Raw genomic sequence first — 15,615 nt, forward strand, 5'->3', positions numbered from 1 at the left:
TTTCACTTCTTGTCCCTCTGCCTCGTTTCGTCTGTCACCAGCCCCCGGAGCATCCTGACGCTTGGTCGACGGTTACCAACAGGCAATAAATAAAGCCTCTGGAGCCACTGGTGTCAACATCTTGGCATTGTTTAGGTCTCCTTGTTTGCCTTTAAAATAACTCTCGTCCTCGGGGTCATGCAGATGAAAAAGCGAGGACCCCCTGCCATCATCCACAGAAATCATCTTGCCATGACTTGTGCTGCGCTGCCTTTTGTTCCTGCCTGCAAAGTCTGGGGTTTGGGGAGCTGCCCGGGAGCACTGCTCATTACCCAGGGCTCTGCTGCCTCTTGCCAGCCTGTGCCTTGACACGTCACCCGGGGTGCCAGCAGGCCGCCTGAGCTGGGGCCACATCGCCCATTTCCCTGAGTGCCACACTCTGGGCTGGGTTTGGGATGCTGTACCCAGCCAGCCCCGTGCTGCTGGCTTATCTGCTGCCCGGCTGTGCCTGGCTCTGCTGCGGATGTTGGCCGGCCAGGGGGTGGAAAAACAAACGGTGGAGATGTGGATCCATGCTCAGAGCCTGGTCCTGCAAACACGGTGTGCCAGTGCCGGGCCTGGCGCTGGAGGGAAGCCATTCCATGACAGCCTTTGCCCTGGCACTGGAGCTTGGCATCATTAGCAGGCTGCTAATGAAGCTCCGCAGGCACAAGAATTACTCCTCCAAAGACAGTTTTCATCCATGATAAAAGGGTGGCTTACACCCCCACCATGCCTGCACACACCAGCCCCTGCTGGACACCAGTGCTCCCCAGTGCCTGGAGCATCTCCTTTCCTCCAGCAATGGTTGCATGATGGAAAGCATCATCCTCCATCTCAGCTGAGTTGTGACTTGATGTCAGATTCACTCTCCCTGATCCTCTTTAGCCTGTTGTTTATAATAAAAATCAAGCGATCCATCTCTTCTGACAAGAGGAAGAGTTGCTCCAGGAAGCCCTGGACAGGTCAACTTCTATATTAAGGAACTATTACTTGACAGTTTCCTGGCCATAAATAGCCGTACAGTGAGGCTGGGGATTTTATTTAGAAATAACAAATAAAGTAGGCCATAAGTAACTTCATGACCTCGCTCCCCCTTCATTTCCCACCCATCTCTCCTCTTCAGTAGGGTCTATTCCTCATCCCCAAATTCCTTGGGACTTACAGGACCTCCATTTCCCACTTCTGAGATGCTGCAGAAACATGCTACTGCCAGCTTTTGGAAGTGTGGTGTGGGTTTTGCATCACTGAAGATTTTTTGCTACAGCTCAGCTCCAAGAAAGTTTTCTACTTGGCCTTCATTAAAATAATTAAAAAGCAATCTGCTCTGTATGCTGAAAGCTGGAAACCCTCCACTCAAAACATCCCCAAAACTGGATTCAAACAATTACACCTCCAACACATCCCTTATTTTTCAGTCCCTCAAGCCTTTTTTTTTAAGTTTTAGAGGACTAATTTCTGATTTTCTAATGCTCAGACTTGGCAACATTCCAATCAGGAAATACAAAAGAAAAACCCAGCATTTCAGTATTCTTTTATTATTGGGAGGTTTTGACCATTTTTGTCATGCCGTTTGCCTAAAATAATAATAAAAACCTCTTTGTTTGGAGCTGGAAAAGGAAGAGCAGCGTGTTTATTTCATGTATGACTCATCAGCTCAGTGTTGATATGCAAAACGCTTCAGAAGCTAACACTCTATAGAGATGATAGTTTTTAATATAAAACAGTAAATGTTTAAAACAACCATTCTTTTTTTTTTTTCTTTTTTCTTTCTGTTGTGGCCAATAAAACATAAGGCAGGCCATGTAGCTTACATTTTAATAAAATTAAGTTATTTGGTGCCATGTTATTACAGTCTTTTATTGGAAAGTGGAATAAATTGCACACAGTGGAGTCATAGGAGGGAGAAATCACTGCGAATAAACATAGATTCTGGGATGCATTTATTTGCTGGTTTCATGTCAGAGGAGGAAGGCTTTCCCCAGGAAAACGGAGGTGGCCCCGGGGTTCTGGCCTTGAGGAGGCAGCCCTGGGTCGCTCTGGGGTGGGATGAGCTTTTTGGGGACTTGGTGCCACAGTGGGGTCACCCCAGCCCCATGCAGCTGGCGTTTTCCACGGGCATCCTCCAAGAGAAACCTGTCCTGTGTCTCAACCCCCCGCAGTCCCGAGGCGCAGCTCATCCTCCTGCCCGTCGACAGCTGAAGACATTGGTCCCGAGGCTTTCTGCTGGAGGCTGGGGTTCCTAGGCGAGGGCCAGGGCACACCAGGAGTCCTGCCGGAGGGGCACGCTCAGCCCTGGCTGCGGGGCCATGCTGCTGGGGGAGAAGCTGTAGTCCTCGGGCTCAAACTTGAACTCGCCGTGGCCGCCGGCCAGCGCCTCGTCCGACTGGCTCTGTGCCTGCCCGGGGAGGGAAGCAGAGAGGGGTTAGGAGGCCTGTCATCAACCACAGGCCCACTGTTGTAGGGCAGAGGTAGACTAGGGTGGGTTGTGAGCAGGGTGGGCTATCCCTGATGCTACAGTTCCCTTCAGAGCAGTCTGGAGCCGGGCAGGAAGGGTGCTGCACCCCCTGCAAGCACAATGACCAGGCAGAGAGGTGTGCCAGGGCCCATCTGCATTTATTCAGTGATTGGATATGTCCAGTTTGGAGATATTTAGGTGTGTGTGTATTTTTTCAGAGCACAGCACAAAGCAGATTTCTTGGTATCAAACAAAAATCCCCTCTCCCACATGGTGTAAGCAGCGCTGCACCAGGCCCTTGGGTGCTGGGCCTAAAGCTTCCCCTCCATACACACATGTCCAAGGAGGGCTTAGACTCAGCATAAAGACAATGTTGGGCCACAACATTTTGATGTGTGGGTTGATTTAGAGCCTTTTTCTCCCTAAATCAAGGTGAAATAGCAACAAGCCCCTAGGAAAAGCTTGGGACAGAGGAGGGGCCTCTGACAGCCTCACAGCTCCATGGTCTCTGAGCACCTCAGGGCTATAAGATGCTGATAACGCATGCCCAGGGAGCCTTTTCCTGGGGGTTACAGAGGATTCCACCCTGGGCTGATCTCTTCAACTCAACAATGTTGTTTCCAAGGCGGGAGATGGGAATTAAACTCGGCTCTGCACTGAAGCCACAGCAGAGCTTGGACACCCCAGTTCTCCACAGAAGGATGCAAGATCCCATGGGAAGCCAACAGGCTGGAGACCTTTCTCATCCACAGCATCTTGTCTTATGTTCCCTGCTTCCCTCAGCCTGAGGGAGTCCGGGCTGGTGGCCACAGTGCAATGAATTAATTGCTCCACCTCATTAAGGCCCCCAGGACAGCGGCCATGGAGGTGTGTGGATCATCCACCCCAGCCATGAGCCACGGCTCCGGGCCCTGTCCCTTACCTGGGACACTGACACGATGGTTTGTCCAGGATACTGTGAGGTTGTGCTGGGCTCTGACTTTAAAGTGACCGTGCTGTCTGAGTTGGTAATGGAAGAAGGGGAGTTAGTGGCCGAAGTCGTGGATCCTGGAAGACAATTGGTAGAGGGCAGTGAAGCAATGCAAATCTGCTCTTAAATGAATTTATATTTTAACAGCAACCATGACATCTGTCTTGGGTTGCAATGCAAGATGTAACCAAAGTCTGTATTCTATTACCAGCTGTTAAAACCAAGTAGGGCAGTGTTCTTTACCTCTTCCATGACCCATCCCTCTTAACTCCAGGGGGATATCATCTATTAATGGGCCATTGGGTCTCACTGCATGACTGATAAAACTAGATCATCCCATTGTGAGATGCTCCACTCAGGGGAAGGAGCCAAGGATTCCTGCCTGGATATAATCTGAGATTTGGAATGCCACAGTAATCCTGTCTCCACTGGATTCGCAGAGGAGAGACCAGACCCATCTACACCACCATTGAACCTCCAGAGGAAAGCTACACCCTTCTACAGGACCATTGCTTTAACAGAACCACATCTGTCACTCCAGGAGGACTGCAGCCACCATTTAATGGGACTGCTACCAACACCCTGACCAGCAGGGTGTCAGGTTGTAATCTGACAGTCAGTGCTTTGTTTTTGTGGTTTTTTTTCTTTATACTACTGCATTTTTAATTTTCCTAGTAAAGGACTGTTATTCCTATTCCCATATCTTTTCCTGAGAGCCCTTTGATTTCAAGATTATAATAATTCTGGCCGGAGGGGTTATATTTTTCTATTTCAAGGCAGGTTCCTGCCTTCCTTAGCAGACACCTGTCCTTTCAAACAAAGACAGCATCTCACAGCACGATTCTACTCTTTTCCTTCTACCACATCTGTGTCAGAAAACACTTTGTATTAGGCTGTCAAGATGCTGATGGAGGAGGAGCAACCCTTTCACAATCTGACAGTGGTTTTTTTCCTATTACTCAATTTAGCCCAAATCTGTGCAAACATGAGCACTGCTGCACTGGAACCAGGCGCCCACAGCCCAGAGGAACCTGGTCAAGAGCATGACAGCACTTAGATTTTCCACCAAACATCTTCCTATCACACAAGGCCTATGCAGAAATCCAGATCTAAAGCAGTCACCAAGGAAAAATTCTCATTATTTTCTAAATCTCATAATTTTCTTCAGAAGATGAAACACTGTGAAGTGAACTGTGCTCCAAGACCCCAGGATGGATCATAACACTGTACCTGTTGAGGCTTTGCCTTTGGTAATGTTTTTAGGCTTCCTTTTCCTCGTCTGGATGCTTTCCTTTTTCATGGCCAGAGGTCGTGGTACCTTGACATTCATAAAGTTTGGAATCATTAATATTATATTTTATTCAGCTCCTTCCCACACATGTTGCTCTCCTATTTCTGTGCTGCTCATGCAAAGCAGCTAAAGTCCTTGTCCTTCACTAGGAGCTATTTTTCTCTGCATCAGGCCTTGGCTGGAAGATATATAAGGCTAACAGCTAAGGCTTCCCCACAATTTTTGTTTTTTCCTTTATTTCCTATTTTTCTTTTCCTGATTTATTAGTGACCTTTGCAATGGGGCTCTATTAAATTACAGACTGACAGACTGAGAGCCTACAGGGCTTAGAGGGAATGGGCATGGGGTAAAGAGGCTTCAGACTTTGTGGAGGGATGGAGTCTCCTCTTTGGCTGGTGGACATGTCCCCAGCATCTCCCATCCTCTGTGGGCAAATATTACCAGCCAGCCCCCATGTGGGCTCCAGAGCCTCCTTCACACATTCTTGACTAGGACATAGAGAAGAAATACGCTCCTTATCTCAGTCTGGGTTTGGGAAGCTTCAGCCTCCAGCTACTGGAGACTGGTATGATTTTATTTCATGGAATCCTAGGGTGGTTTGGGTTGGAAGGGATCTTAAAGATCCTGTAGTTCCAGCTCCTCTGCAACAGGCAGGGACACCTTCCACTATCCCAGGCTGCTCCAAGGTCCATCTAGCTTGGCCTTGGACACTTCCAGGGAGGGAGCATCCACATCTCTGCATTCCAGCATGCCCTCAGCCTCACCCTGGAGAAGCCCAGTAGCCTGAGCTTTTAACTGCTCAAGGAGACGGGACTTTGGTACAGCTCTTCTGGGTCCAGTCTAGAGGCTGGTCCTTCCAGAGCTGATCCCCTAGACCTGCTGGGCAGTGATCCCCAATCCCAGAGGGTCCCTCCCGGTGTGGCTGTGCTCCTCACCCCGTGGAGCTTCATGTACAAGCCGCAGGCGTTGCAGACGGGCTCGCCCTCGGCGTTCCTTCTCCACAGGGTGGTGTTGGTGGTGTGGCAATTAGTGCAACAAAGGCCAGCACGTCTCGATGAAGACTTCAAAACAAGCAAACAAACACGTGAGGGCACACACAGGAATGATGAACTGAGAAGTTTCACTTCATATCAAAATGAAATCTCCAAGTATGCCATATTCCCAGAAAATGTGAAACATGCACAAGAGCCAAATTCAGATCAAAGAAATTACATTCAAATGAGATCACTCCAATTTGCAAGTCTTTGTTTGGTTTGGGGTTTTTTACTTGTTTTGGTTTGGAGGGGTTTTTTTTTTGGGATTGATAAACCTGTCAAATATCCTTGCAACTCATTTCACAAACTTCCAACAAATCTGCTGGAAGTGATCAGGACTCAGAGCATAGAGAACTTCCCTCCAGGACATCCACTCAGATGAAGAAAGAGATGGAAAATGCCAGCTGGGCTTTAAATGCACAAAGAAAATTCATACTTTAAGTGAATTCTTCTGTTTTCCTGCACTCAGAACTACCAGTAAAGTTAGAAACATCCCAATTAATCTCTGGGTTGAGACAACTGGAATCAGTTGGCTGAACTGGGCAGAACCAAACTGAACTGCTCCATGATGAGACCAGGGAGGTTTATTCTTCAAGTCTCACAGATAATCTGTTCTCTTACAGGCTGTAGAAATACCCCACAGACATTAATTAACAACATATTTTGTGAGTGCAGTGATTGCTGGCTCTTAAACATTAATAATTCCAAATGGAGAAGGAAAATATTCTGGCAGAAGTAGCAAACTAATTTCTGACAACTTCCCTCCAAGCTGCTGGAAAATTCAGATCTCTCTTTATACAGACTTGTCAGCTCAATAGGCATTTCATTTGAGAGTCTTTTAACACCAGATATTGAAACTATTTTAATAAAAGACCTCACTAAGTGGAAGGTACCTCTGGCATAAGTAATATCTCAGGCTCTCCACATTTAGGTGTCTAAATATGTTCTTCAGCTACTAGAAAAATCGCTTTGAATCCGCTCAAAGGCAGACAAAAGGTGATGGAGGCAATAAAGAACTCCCTGTTTGTTTATTTTTCCATTATTGCATGATATCCTGACTGAGCAATATAATGAATGAGGTGGGAAGAGGAGGAATAAAAATGAAATGTTTTTACAAGGTTAGCAGTCAAATAAAGATCAGCTTTGAATTTCAAGAGGCACAAGTGACATGCCCTAAGTTTGATTCACTCGTTACTCAGCAAAGAGGTCTCAGCAACTATTTGCAAATAATGGAATTACTTTGGGAATTATTCAGCTTGCAAGAAATAACCAGGCAAAAATAATAATATACCAAAATGTGAGCTGACAAGCCTGGCACAGAGGATGAGACAACAATCTTTGTCCCTGATTTGGGACATGGTGTCACAGCAAGATCCTGGAGCAGCAACCCAGTGCCCTTTAGAGCCTTTCAGTTCCAGGGCTGTGCTTCTCTTCCCTACATCCAGGAGGGGCCTGGGCTCCCATGGGAGCAGAGAGAGGTGTGGAGCACCTGAAGGATGTGAGGATTCTGAGGTCCAACTCCTGCCGTGGGCACAGAGGGGAATTTGGAGCCACTCAGTCCTGGGATAACTGTGCCTGCTGCAATCTGTCCTTGCCTGCAGATGGGGAAAGACCAGTGCAAAGCCCTTTGGAAAGTCTCGAATTTTCTGGGCCACCACAGGTCCCTGTGATGGAGGGACACCCTCTTCTTGTTTCACAGGAGGCTTTGCCCAAAGCTTGCAGATGAAGTGACAATGAGACCTGTGGCTCTGGTGGCCCAAGGGCAATGCCAGCGCTGCCAGAGCTCTGCCTACGCTGCCAGCACTGTTCCTGCTCATGGGCTTCCTTCTGGGACAGTGACAAGTGCCTTCTATCCATCCTGAACATCACTCTGCAGGCTGGCTCCTCCTCACACAGCCAGGGAGAGAAGAAATCTTCCTACATCACTAGTACTACAATTTAATCCTCAGAAACCCCGTGAGAACCTGCCCCTGCACCACAACCTGCCAGCTGAGCAAGAAAGAGACAGTCAAGGCTACCACTGCTCACTGAAGGACGAGGGTACAATACATTAGTGCTGGTTTCCCAGAAATTCTCTTGAAAGAAAATGCATTTCTGCCTGCCTCCACCCCACTGCCTTTGTAGCATTCTGACCTTGTCTAGGAAGTTGTTGATTTCAACATTGTGCTCAGTGTTTATTTATACAAATGCACCATACACTCAAACAAAAACTCTTCACAGACCTGGCTTGACAGCCAAGTGCTGCTGATAAGCTCAAGGAATGGTGAATTGGTGCCTATTGAATTAACTGCATGTGAGAGCTGCTTGGAGAGCCCAAAAAATTCAAAGCCAGTGGGGAAGGTCCTTCTGAGGGAGACCAAGATGCCAGGGACTTTGCTTCACCTCCTTTTCAAAGGTGGAAAAGAAACCACTGGCTTTAACAGGGGAAAAAAAAAATAAAAGGCACTGAACCCTCAGATTTAATCAATGCTTCTCTGCCCCCATTTCCAACAGATTTGAGGGGACCTGTGGTTTACAGGAAAGATGTTATAGGGAAGTGTGCTGAGGTATCTGGGCTCAGCTCCTGAAAGTGGGGAACTCAGAGGCTCAGAGCCAAAGGCAGCAGCATCCTCTGAGATTTGCCTTTGTTACTACAGCTCTGGGTAAATCTGCACCCTGGAGGATGAGGGAGCAGTAAGAACTGAGGGGCAGAAGAAAACCAAGGCACACACCATGAAATGGCTTTAGGATCCTATTAGACTGTGCCAGGGCTGTGATACCTCCCATCCCCGCCTTCCCCAAAAGCGTCACCAAACCCACTGCGCATTGCAAACTGTAAAAAAGGTCAGGCTCTTTTCAGAATTCAGCTCCAGGTTAGTCCTTCAGCTCTGGGTGGTGTGGGAGCTGCTGAGCACAGGACAGCCACTGCATTTGCCCTCATGCTCTGCTCCATGTTCCCTTCCTAATAGCAGAAATTGCATTTGCCCTTCACCAGCTGCTCCTGATTTCAAAAGTGATCTGGATTTTCAGACTAGGTCTAAGATATCACCCTGTGAAATACACCAAGAAACTCTGGCTAGAAAAGGTGCTGCCTGAAATAAAGTGCTGCCTCTGTCCTCCTCCAATACAAACCCTTTCTGCTGAGAGCCATAGCCTTTTGAGTCCAGACACAGGCGGGAGCAGAGTGGCTGTCCCTGCTGTGCAGAGGATGTTGCCCTTATCTCAAAAAAAAAGTGGAAACAAAAAATGAAGTGGAAACTACACTCGCTGTGCCATGCACGAGCAGGCTGAGCTGCAGGACATCATTCCTGCACTGTTATCTGGGCTGTGCTGTGCTCTCTGCTGGGGGACTTTGCTTTGTGAAAACAGAAGTCAGAATAACTCCCAGCGCAGTGTCTACGCACAGAACAAAGGTCGTAACGTTAAGGATGAAAGCAACCATTTTTCTCTCCTGTGTCTGTATTTCTCTGCACTGTGAAAACTGATTTCACTGTTCCTACAGCCACAGAGCTGCTGCATTCACTGCTCTGCTCCCAGAGCTGGCACCTTCTTGTCCATGATCAGTGGATCCCTCCTCTTCCAAAAGGGCAGAACTTGTTGCAACAAGACATTTCACATCCTTGGGAAAACCCAAACTTTCAAAATGTTTCATTCCAAAATGGAAATGGAATGGAAATGGAATTTCCAGAATGGAAAGTCAAAATTGCAGCCCCTTTTCTAATCCATAAACCAAAATCCCCTTAAGTATTTCAACCCTAGCAAAACACTTCCCCTGGACAAGAATCAGCTCTTTCATTTAAGCTTTATCATTGTTGTATTTATTGCCAAAATAATTAAAAAGTTTGGAAGTACTTTGGTAATTCCCAACTATATTTGCTCATCCCTGAAAAACGGTCTTAATTTTGCAAAGAAGCGTTTTCCATCAGAAAACTTTGTTGAAATGTTTGTTGAAAAATGCCTGATGGGTGCTATAGATGAGGCTCAGGCAGGGTGCAGGCAATGCATGGCTGTCTCTCTTCCCATGTGCTGAAATAAAATATGGAATAGCAGCGAGATGTCTCCAATTCCCTCAGGGAAAAGCTGCTCAAAAATCCCTGAGAAATTCATCCAGTGGCACATTCAGATGCCAGTCTGAAATGCAGAGTAGGATTTGAACTGGTTTGCACCTCTGTCTATGCAAGGATCGTGTTTGTTCTGGAGAAATCAGCAGCGTAACTCTGAGATTTGCGGCACAGCAGCGACTGGGGGTTCAGATTTAATGTCACCACATCTTAGGAGACAGAAGGATTTTGGAGAGACAGGCAAATCCTGTTGGTTAATGCTGAATATTTCACACAAATGCCTTGATTTTAATGTGGTGAGCAAAACAGGGTTTTTCCATGGAGCTACTAATTTAATTTTGCGAATCCAGAGCTCCATTTCCGAGGGTCGGAATCAGAACGAAACATCTTGCTCAATCTTAATTTTTCTTTTTTCCTGACCGATTTTCATACACAAGAACTTGTCACATTTGGATTATTGCAAATAATTTGTTTTGCAATACAAAAAAAATAACTGCAGGAATACACCCCTAGTGAAAGCCCAAGGAGCTGCCAGCTGTTCCCCAGCATGGATCCAACAAACATCCTGTTTGTAATGACGGTGTCTGATCACAAGCTCTAAAACCAAAACTGTTACCACCAAATTTAAACATCCCAAAGCGACTCCACAAGAAAAGAAAAAAGAGAAAGATGCTCCTTTCCTCCCTCACCATGGGATCCCAACTGGAGGAAGCCCAACATTACATTGACAGAGGGAATTAATGCTTTAACCAGCAGGGAAACTGGAAACTGCCAAACCCCAAGTTTTCCCCTTAGGCAGGAGGCTGAAGGCAGCAGAGAGCAGGGCCCTATCCTGCTCCCATTGTGAGCAGCCACAAACCCACTGGGCCAGCTCAGGACCAGCCCTGCCTCCTGCTCAGCTGCTCTGCCTAAACCATGTCTGCATGGACAACTAGGAAACAATAATAATAATAATAATAATAATAATAATAATAATAATAATAATAATAATAATAATAATAATAGTAATAATAATAATAGTAGTAGAATACAAAGCAAAACACCCAGTGCAGGAACAGAGACAGGAGAAGCCTGCAGGGTCTGATCACAGGCAAGAGTGATTGTTCCTGCTCGGCTCTGGTGCAGCCCTGGGACCCCTCAGTCCCTTCAGCCCTGTCTCCACTGCCCTCTACTCGTGCCAGGACAGAAATCCCTCTGGCTTAATCCCATTCCCCCTGACCCCAGCCGGCTCTATGCTGTAACAAGGGTGTCCTGGCATTTCATCTGCGGGAGAACAGGGGGTCAAACAGACCCTAAGTCGAGTACAGAGACCCCAACAGGCACCGTGACAGCCCCCCAGCCCCTGCCCCGCAGCCAGCCCCGGGTGGAGCCGGGGCTCCCGGCGGGGTTTCCATCTCTTACCAGCCTCTTCTGCGGTTTGAGGGGCCGGTTGATGCCGTTCATTTTGTGGTAGAGCCCGCAGGCGTTGCACAGGTAGTGCCCGGTGCCGTCCTTCCTCCAGAGCGGGGTGGACATGGCTCCGCAGTTCACGCATTCCCGGCCGTCCCCGGGGAACTCCTCCAGGTATTCTGGAATAAAGAGCCGGCAGTGGGGGTCAGGAACCATCCCCTGAGCACGGGGATGTCCCCGGGACCCCGCCGGAGAGGGTCTCCGATCCTCTGTGCCCCGATACTAGGGGACATCCCCGTCCGGAGCGCGTTTATCTCCACCCTAAAAGTGTGACCCCAACCCCTTTATTTCCTCCACACCTTAATCTTTTAATATCTTGTTCAAAGACCGTCGATTCCCTTTTCCTAAAGGAAATCCCTTTCAAATCCCTTTCCCGAAAGGAAAAAGGGCTGAACATGGCTGGGGTCTCCCTGGGATGGGGAGGCGCAGGGTCATCAGCGGGAGAGCGCCATGTTATCCCAGGGTGCAAAAATAAATGGGAGCGGGGGGAAAATGAGGAGATTTTCCTGATTTCCATCACCAAACACACCCAGCCTCTGGCCGGGGCTCTGAGCTGCCCGCCGGGAGATGCCGGACAGGCACCCCAGGGGATCCCGGGCTCCCCAGCAGAGCATCACCGGCCGGCCGCGGCCCCAATTCCTGCTAGAGAGGCTCTTCCTCTTTCTGTCTTTTTGGACTTTTTCTGTCCCCGGGAAAAAACCAAAACTCCGGGGAAGCAGCCGCGGAGCAGCGTCCGCGGTCCATCCCTGCCCCGAGCACGGCTCAGCGGCAATGGGCAGCCCGGAGCGAAACCAGGACGCCTCTCCATCCAGAGTCGGCCTTTTTCCTCCTACCGTTTTTCACCCTCTTTTTAAAAAGAACTTATCCTTCTTGTTCTTTTCTTACGAGGAAAAATAGCTTTTATATTCTTTTTAAAAAAATCTTCGATCGGATTAATAATGATGCAACGGAAAGAAAAAGGAAAAAGGGCAAAACTTTAAAAGCCGGGAAACGGAAAATACAAATAAAATGTAAAGAGAAAAGGCAAAAAAAAAAAAAAAAAAGTGTAATAATTCACTGAATTAAAAAAAAAAAAAGGAAAAAAAAAGAAGAAAAAAAAAGGAGAAAGTAATAATTTAGGCTACTTGAGAGAGTTTACACTATCCAAGAGCAAAAATAAACGGCAGAGAGGACGGCAGCCGCTATTTTGGATCCTAAAGCACCGAATTCAAAGTGCAGAAAATATTTCTGAGGGATCACTTCCCTCGGCAGGACGATTCTTTCCCGCACAATGCAAAGGATTTTCACAAAGAGAAAACCCTGGAAAGAAAGCGCTGCCCAGCACCTCCGGCGTGGGAGGAAAAGCCGAGCCGGGGAGGGAGCTCGGTGGGGAGGGGGCTGCTTCTCTGCTTTAACTTTGTTCTTGGGGTGAAGATAAGATAATTCGGTTCACCGCAGTAAAGATGATAACGCGGCTGAGATCTTGAAGTGGCTTTTAAAGGACTTTGCAAACCACAGCCGGAGGAGGCTGGTGGAGAGCCCCCGGGGTTATAAACCCTGCGCACGGAGAGTCCTGTTAAATCAAGCCCGAAACTTTATTTGCTCAGAGCTTAGTTTAAAGGGACTCTCGGTGTGGGTGCAAAGGAATTGAAGTTTATTGTTCAACGCCTGAGCGCCTTTCGGTGTCTCCCCAAAGGCCGCAGAGCAATGCAGCTGCGGACCTGTTTGGGCGAAGGCAAATGAGGAGACCGGGAGTCTGTTCAAATATAAACTAATTTACCACAATAAATTACTTAAAAGGGAGGGAGCTATAAATCTGCCCCGCTAATTTAAACACAAGGGTAAGTATTGAAGCACAGGCACAAAGTCGATATTGTGGGAAGGAGATATGGCGGGGGTGGTGGTGGGGTGGGGAGGGAAGGGGTTGAACGGCCTCTCCTTCTCTGTCCTCCCGGGGAATTGCTCTGCTTTGAAACGTGGTCTTTGCCCTTCTTGTCACACACGCACCCCCCTCCCTTATCCCACCTCTGTCCAGGGTCAGCCGCACAAACCCCGCTCCCGGAACATCTCCCCATCCCTGGATAAAATCCCTCTCTCCTCTCCCGTCGGGGATGCCAGCGGGACAGCTCATCCCGGGGCCGAGCCACCGACACGCAGAGGGGACGGGGTATGAGGCTGGCATGGGGTATGAGGTTAGGATGAGGATGGGGGATGAGGCTGGGATGAGGATGGGGTATGAGGTTAGGATGGGGATGGGTATGAGGCTGGGATGGGGTACGAGGCTGGGATGGGGATGGGTATGAGGTTAGGATGAGGATGGGGTATGAGGTTAGGATGAGGATGGGGGATGAGGCTGGGATGAGGATGGGGTATGAGGTTAGGATGGGGATGGGTATGAGGCTGGGATGGGGTACGAGGCTGGGATGGGGATGGGTATGAGGTTAGGATGAGGATGGGGTATGAGGCTGGAATGAGGATGGGGGATGAGGATGGGATGGGGATGCGGTATGAGGTTGGGATGGGTATGAGGTTAGGATGGGGACGGCTCCCACTCAGCGCCCCGAGATGTCTCTGAAGGGCGGCGGCCACCTACCGAAAGTGGACCTGCGGCCGGGCAAGGCCGCCTGCCTCGTCTGCAGGCTGTGCAGCACGCTGCTCTCAAAGTGTCCGGCGGTCCAGGAAGGCGGTATCTCGGGGGTCACGTAGGCGGGGTAGGGGCTGGAGTAGGACCCGTTAACGGAGCGCACCAAGGCGTTGCCGTACTGCTCCCGGCCCCCGCCGCCCAGCAGCAGGGGCCCCTGGTAGGCGCCGTCTCGGCCCGAGGGGCTGCTGCCCGGCGGGCTGTGCGAGTACGAGAAGCCCGACGGAGGGTGGGGGCTGCCGGCGTTGAAAGCCGCGGCCTCGCCGCCGCTCTGCCCCCAGCCCGGGGGGTTGCCGAGGTGGCTCTGGTGGGGCTCGCAGCCTTGCAGGTAGGGCAGCGTCTGGAGGACGGAGGGCACCCGGGTGGTGGGCACGTAGACGGGCGAGCCGGCCGACGAGTGGAGGAAGTTGCTGGAGTCGTGGGAATAAGCCGACTGGCCATGGTTGGGGGTGAGGGCCAGACCCTGATACATGTTCCGAACTCGGCGGCGGAGGCTGCTCAGGGCCCGGCCGGCTGCGGCCCGGCGGTGCCGAGGGGCTCACTCAGAGGAACCTGGAGGGAGAAGGGAGAGCAGCAGGCTGAGACCTCGCACACACCGGGCACCCGACGGCCTTTCCCCCGCCGAAAACGCCTCTTCCCAGCCTCAAACAGGGGCTGAAATTTGTAATTTTTTTTTTTTCTTTGTTTTGTTTTCCTTTACACTTTCCTTTGAGCCACGGAGAGAATGAACCTCCTTGGAACGGGCAGCGACCCCTCCGGCACCTTTTCCCTCCCCGCCGCCCTCCTGGGCACCTCCAACGGGCCGGAAAAACACTTCAACAATTAAATATTTTTCCCAATAGTATTTCCCTTACCGTCTTTTATTTTTTTTATTTTTTTTTTTTTATTATTATTTTTTAAATTTTTTTCCCTCCCAACCCCAGGGCCTGGAGCGCAGCTCGGGGCCTTGTTGGCATAGACGCGGCCGGCTGCGGCCCCTCGGGTTCCCTGCGAAAGCATGGGCAGAGCTCCAGGATCAGGAGCATCCCCGGTGTCCCCCAGCCACCAGCGCTGCCGCTTTCCTGTCAAAAAGCGCGATAACCCTCGGGCAGGCCTCTCCTTGCGGACGGAGCGCTGCAGCCGCCGAAGCCCGCAAGAGCATCCCACCCTGGCCCGCTCCTCCCGCACAGGTACTCACATGGCAGCGTGCCGGGAGCGGAGCCGGGCATGGCCGGGGGGGCATGGAGCTGTGCTCAGACCATCCAGGGAAATCCCAGGAAAATAAAAATTAAAATAATAATAATAATAATAATAATAAAAAAATACACTGAAGCTCACGGGGAAGGCAGGAGAAAAAACAAACCGGCAGGACCCCCTGGAAGAGAGGGGCTGCCCTCTCCCGGTGTCCCCCCTGCCGCCTCCCTGTCTCCCGTGGGTGCGTCCCTGGCTGCGCCCGGCGGGGAAGTGGCGGCTCTGCCTCTGCCTCTGGCTCTTTACGGCGGCCCCGGTGCGGACCGGCCCACGTGACGGCCGGCGGGGCAGCCCCGCTCGGTCCCGGCCGGGATTGGGCGCCTCCCGGCAGGGGGGGACGGGATAAGTCCCGGTCCCGGCGGGGGGGACGGGATAAGTCCCGGTCCCGGCGGGGGGGACGGGATAAGTCCCGGTCCCGGCGGGGGGGACGGGATAAGTCCCGGTCCCGGCGGGGGGGGACGGGATAAGTCCCGGTCCCGGCGGGGGGGACGCGCCCGCAGCCTCC

At 50.3% G+C, this 15,615-nt stretch overlaps 1 protein-coding gene across 1 annotated transcript; it reads right to left on the reverse strand.

Annotated features, from left to right (window-relative positions):
- Positions 1-1,535: 1,535 nt before the first annotated feature.
- Positions 1,536-15,386, reverse strand: GATA5 (GATA binding protein 5). Its single transcript, XM_086852739.1, has 7 exons — positions 15,058-15,386; positions 13,833-14,432; positions 11,213-11,379; positions 5,673-5,798; positions 4,677-4,764; positions 3,399-3,523; positions 1,536-2,416 (listed from the first exon to the last, which is right to left on the reverse strand). The coding sequence occupies exons 2-7, from the start codon at positions 14,350-14,352 to the stop codon at positions 2,261-2,263; spliced, it is 1,182 nt and encodes a 393-aa protein (XP_086708865.1). The 5' UTR covers positions 14,353-14,432; positions 15,058-15,386; the 3' UTR covers positions 1,536-2,260.
- Positions 15,387-15,615: the final 229 nt, after the last annotated feature.

Source organism: Cyanistes caeruleus, chromosome 16 (genome assembly GCF_971803275.1).
Source record: "Cyanistes caeruleus chromosome 16, bCyaCae1.hap1.1, whole genome shotgun sequence".
Lineage (NCBI taxonomy): Eukaryota > Metazoa > Chordata > Aves > Passeriformes > Paridae > Cyanistes > Cyanistes caeruleus.